Source organism: Linepithema humile, chromosome 6 (genome assembly GCF_040581485.1).
Source record: "Linepithema humile isolate Giens D197 chromosome 6, Lhum_UNIL_v1.0, whole genome shotgun sequence".
Classification (NCBI taxonomy): domain Eukaryota; kingdom Metazoa; phylum Arthropoda; class Insecta; order Hymenoptera; family Formicidae; genus Linepithema; species Linepithema humile.
Genome location: NC_090133.1, coordinates 14,753,407 through 14,758,731, shown reverse-complemented (window position 1 = coordinate 14,758,731; position 5,325 = coordinate 14,753,407). Strand labels below are relative to the sequence as shown.

At 47.1% G+C, this 5,325-nt stretch overlaps 1 protein-coding gene across 1 annotated transcript; it reads right to left on the bottom strand.

Moving 5' to 3' along the window:
- Positions 1-208: 208 nt before the first annotated feature.
- On the bottom strand, positions 209-2,065 carry LOC105669388 (uncharacterized). The gene is made up of 2 exons (XM_067358073.1): positions 1,745-2,065; positions 209-1,606 (listed from the first exon to the last, which is right to left on the bottom strand). Exons 1-2 carry the CDS (start codon positions 2,063-2,065, stop codon positions 209-211), a joined length of 1,719 nt encoding a protein of 572 aa, XP_067214174.1.
- Between the last annotated feature and the right edge of the window lie 3,260 nt (positions 2,066-5,325).

The following is a 5,325-nucleotide window of genomic DNA, read 5'->3' as shown; positions in this document are numbered from 1 at the left end:
GTCCTTCTGCATTGGTAGTAACTGTTTCCCTGAAACGGCGTAGAACCTCTAGATCGTAATCCTTGCGAGATTTCTCCACCACAGGATCGCCTATGCCAATTGCGTCCAGTTCCCATAGATCGGATACACAGGCTTCACGCTGAAACATAGAAATCGCCTGCTCTGCCAGCCCGTCCTCTGCACACTTCGGAACCTGGCTCATCAGTGTTCAGCCGAGACTCGTTTCCACTGCTGTCAATCCACGCTTAAGTTGTCTGGTACGACCGGTCATGAGTTTTCCGGCTATATCCGCCCCAATGAGAATTTTGATAGGGGCAGCGTAATCACATTTAGTTGGTCCATCGGTGATTTGTATACCTATCTCCTTCAATTCGTTCATCCACGGTAGTTTCTCCCACAGAGGAATTTCTGCGCATATTTCCTCTTCGTCGAACACTTTGAAGTTGCATGTATAGCTGTTATCCAGACTACACATGTGAACCACATACCTTTTATGATTCTTGATCTCGGACGTGACGTTGCCGAAAAGCGAGTGTTTGAGCTTGTGTTCACTAATCGGTTCATATTTCATTTGCCGGATAATGTTTTTAGTAGCGTAAGATCGAGTGGAACCTTGATCGAAAAACAACCGCACTACGCGTTCTTCCCGGCCATTGCGAATTTTGGCATGTAATGTCTGTAAAATTACGTCCGTTTCTCTTGTTTGGTTAGAGTTCGACAGCACTTTCTCTTTTACCTCATGTGTATTAGTTGGCACTGTCGTTTCCCTTCCGCTGCTTATATCTGGGCACATTATCACTACGTGCCGTCTGCTGCACATCGCGCACTTTGGATTGCTTCTACACATGCGGCTGTGATGACCGATTTTTAGGCAATTGAAACATGCATTTCTTTGTTGTAGAAGCGATTTCTTCTCATCTAATGACATCTTTCGCGCTCTTTCACACTTTACACTCGCGTGCTCCTTTTTACAGAATACACAGTCTAACAGTTTACTCGGTTTTTCTTGCGCGTGTAGGCTTATAGCGGACGGCGTACCTTTTACTTGATCCATGCGTTGTTTGTGCTTTGATGTTTTGTGCTCATTATTCTTCAAATCGAAGCCGTTCATTGCGATAGATATTCTCTCCTCATTCTCTACTTCAGACCGTAAGAATTTGATCAGTTGTGTGAGTCGTTCCTCTCTTAGCTCTCCATCCGCCATGACCGGAACTGTCTGACGTTGCCACGCGCGTAGGACTTCCTCGGGTAATGAGGATTCAACAAGTGGGAGTAGCATGGCGCCGCACTTATCAGACGTTACCCCTAGCGATTCGAGAGATCTTAGTTGAGCCTCGATTTTATCATACAAGCTAGACAATGGTATTCGTTCGTTCGGTTTCAAAACATTCTGCATAACTAGTTTGAGAAGCTCGCGCACGTACACTTCCACAAGCACTTCATCTCGACCGAAACGATTTTTTAAACTCGCTATCGCACCATCATAGTTCTCTTCCACGGGAGGAAAACTGTCCACTAGCTGAGCTGCAAGTGACTGAGCAGTCATCGCCTGTAGGAGATACTGGAACTTGTCTCCTTTGCTAATGTTGGCATTCTCGTGTATCTTCTTAAATTGTGACCAGAAAGGTAACTATTCCTTCACATCTCCTCCAAATTTTTTAAGTTCACTTTTCGGCAGTTTTATCACAGGCTGTGCGCCTGCGTAATTCATGTTACGGGCCGTCGAATTCGCATGGTCACTTACGGCATTGTTTGCGGCGATCGGTAAGTGTGTCATGGCCGCCATTCGTGCACGTATATACTTGCGCTTGTACTCATCGTTGCTCGCCATCTCCGTGTCGATTGTTTCTGTCGTCACCTTTTCCGTCTCTATCAGGCACTTAATGTAGACCGAATTGGCTTCTTCTAGCGTCTTATTCTTGTCTTCGAGAACTTGTAGAAATACCTGTAGCTCGGCTAGATCCGTGGCTCCTGTATTAGCATCCGTTATCCTTGGAACCAAGTCGTTTAACGCGCGCGTGAATGCCGCTCGCATCACGGTGCGTGTCTTCTTTGCAGCTTCCATATTCACCGTTTGCTTTTATTGCACAGTCCCGCGATTATCCCTTTTTTTTTTCTTTTCACTGTCCTGTCACGGTCGCCAAAATGTTACTTTTGAAAGGATAGCCGGGATAACGAGGAAGAATTACAACTATTTCCTTACTTCGAGCCACTTTAATATCCATAATACGTAAGATCTTTCCATGGATCGACAATCGACGTAGTGCACGCACACACACACTCTTTTATTTTCTTCGGCGAATCACACTGCTGCCACCTCACGTCTAGAATCTTTTTCTCTCTGTACAACGCTGTGTTTCTCGTATTGCCAGCTTAAATCTAGTGCTCTTTTAACAGCACCTTTTTTAAAAAGATTACTACCAATTTAGGTAATATTTTTGACGTAATTTAGTGTAAATTCTCGATACTTACTAACTGTGACTACAAAAATATCGTCCACTACCAATGTATCCACACCTTCGGTAAATAATTGAAAACACGAATGATCCAATAAATTGTAATGTTGTGGGAGAAAGTACCTACAATAACTACATTTTCGACCCTATAGGCAAACAAATATAACCTCAAACTTCTGTATGTTAAAAACTATATTTAATATTAAATTATTATTAAATTTAATTATCACACAAAACTATGATAAATTACAATATATATAATAATAATTATCAATGAATTATATAATATTATTATTATTATACATTATAGTTTATTATACATTATTCAAATATTATTAATTTAATGATGACTTACCATTCCCTTTTAAACTTTTGGCATGTTTTCATACTTTTTTAGGTTAGGATACTTACGGAATTGACGGAATCCGCATAAAAATATGTTTTTGCAGAACAAAAACTACAGAATCGCCAGAATGAAGTCACGACCAATCACGAACGTTCCGACAGTTGCGCATTGCGCAAGTTCCGCACCATGTGACTTCTTCCTGAGACAGTAGAATTTTATCCGTTTCTTTTTCTATAATTCATTTTCTTTTGGTTTTTAACGAAGTGACCTTCTTCGAGCATTTGATTTCGGGGTTGGTTTTTCCCTAGACCGGCTGTCTACACAGAGCTTACGAGCCCAGTCTGCCCGTTGGTGTGCTCCTAGATCCCGACTTCTTACTCCGGGCCTTCCCAAAAGTAGGACTTTTGGTACTGCCACCGAAAATCATAGAAACGGAGAGCTCTGGCACCACTTCAAGGTGGCACACCATTGCCAGAGAGGGCAATGCCGTTACGACATTGCGGAGCAATCCGAAGGTTGATGACGGTACCCCTCGTTTTGCCCAGGGTCTTCGGTCCAGATTCCATCCGAAATTCTTCGGATGGGTCCCCGAAACCCTTGGTAAATGGGAACATAGACGATACAGGCGGTAGCGACCTTCAACCGGTCGCTTACGAGGCTAAGACGATCGCCTCCCAATGCCCATCTAGGACCCACCTTCCCGAACGATCGGAAGGTCCTACCCCATTCCCTGAAACTACAGGGAGGCCGATGAACTACCTCCCATGGTTTGAGGTGAATGGTCCTCCGCTTTGCAGCAAGATAGTGTGCTGTGCGCTCGGGTTCTGTAACAGGAACCCGGAGGCCGAGGGAAATATTCTTTATTCCTTCGAGATAGCGTTCCGTAAAGCCGATAAGGCCACCGGAAGCTCGCCTCCTGAGCTTGGCGACCAGCTGTGGTCCCTTTGGAACATGGCTGATCATCCAACCCAGTCGCCGCCGCGTCTCAAGATCTATATAGATGCGGTCACGGAGGATCTCCGAAACGGTAGGAAGTCCGGCCCCTCCAACTTCCCGCGGGAGGCTCAGAGGGATGCCGGACTTGAGAGCCGCGATGAGAATATCACCACGGCCTTGGGTCGCGAGGCGCCTAATCAACGCGCGCCTCTTTGGGCGGAACCCCATGGCTACGTTCTCCACGATTTCGGAGAGCATAAGCAACTTCGACCGGTATCTGTTGGGACCGGTCGTGGCCACTTTTATCAGGCCTCGCAAGGGAATATCCTGAAGGAGTGTAGCCCGCGTGTAGGCCCATTGGCCTGCGGTTACCTTCCGGTGGCTAAAGAAATAGCCATGGCGAACGTTCTTTATCAACTTACGTTCGGCTCGGAAGGTTCTCTCGGCAAAAGTTCCTCCGATAGTAGAGAGGAACGTCTTGGCCTTGTTGATCTTAAAGCCAAGTTCTTCCAACATGCCCATGTATATTCGTGGCTTATGGAAGCAACCGATGAGGTCGTCCCCCCGTATGAGGTGGGGACAATATTCAAAACCGCTGCGGACTACAGCGAACCTGTGGAGGAGGCAAAGGGTCATGAACGACAACGGAGTGCCCATTTGCGTACCGCGGAATGTGATTCGGCCTTTTGTGCCAGCGATCACCATTGGAGAGAACATCTTCTCCGTATATCTGCGGACCCAAGATCCCTCCGATACACCGAGGGCATCGTATATGCCGGCCCAGAGGGCCTTGCAATACAGATGGGGCACATAATCCGTTGCGTTCGAAAGATCGCAACTGACCCAAGTGCCGACCCGGTCCAAACTCCTGGACAACATGTTATTAAACAAGTTCCAGGAGGGCACCCTATCGGCATCAAGCCACTCCTCCTCAGAGACCAGTGGCCACAATTGCTGACGGATCAGGTCCCCTGGGGTGAGAGCATAATTGGGAAACAGGGTCAAAACCCGTGTCTTCCAGCCATACTCTGGCACCCCAATGACCCTAGGAGAAAACTCCTTAGAATCCGCCATCTGGATTTGATTCTCCAGAATCAGCTCGTCCAAGACGGGCTGCATGCCACATTGAGCCCGTGGAGGTGGCTTGTAGCCACCTTCACGTGCGGCCAAGTTAACAATGGTCTCATCAAAGGCGAATTCGCCTATGAGGTCTCGTGCATCGTTCATCATCTCCTTCAGTCGGCCACCTTCAGACATCGAAGTCATGAAAGTGGATGCCGACTCCGAGGGAGTAAAGTTTACCTCTGTCGTGAGTCGGTCCTTGCGTTGAGTTGCAAATTCGTGGGCGAATCGGTATATGTCGTTCGACATCCGTTCGTTATCTACGGATGGTTCGTGGATGGGGCCATCAGGCCTTCGGGTATTCACCCGAATCCACTCGTGCACAGCCTTGGAAGTGATCTTCTGCCAAGGCTTGGGCATCAAACGGCCCAAACGTCCAAGCTGCGCGTATTGGGTGGCGTGACAGACGTGGCCCTTCAGCCACTTCTGGAACACCAAGGGTACCTCTGGCACAAAGTGCAGAGG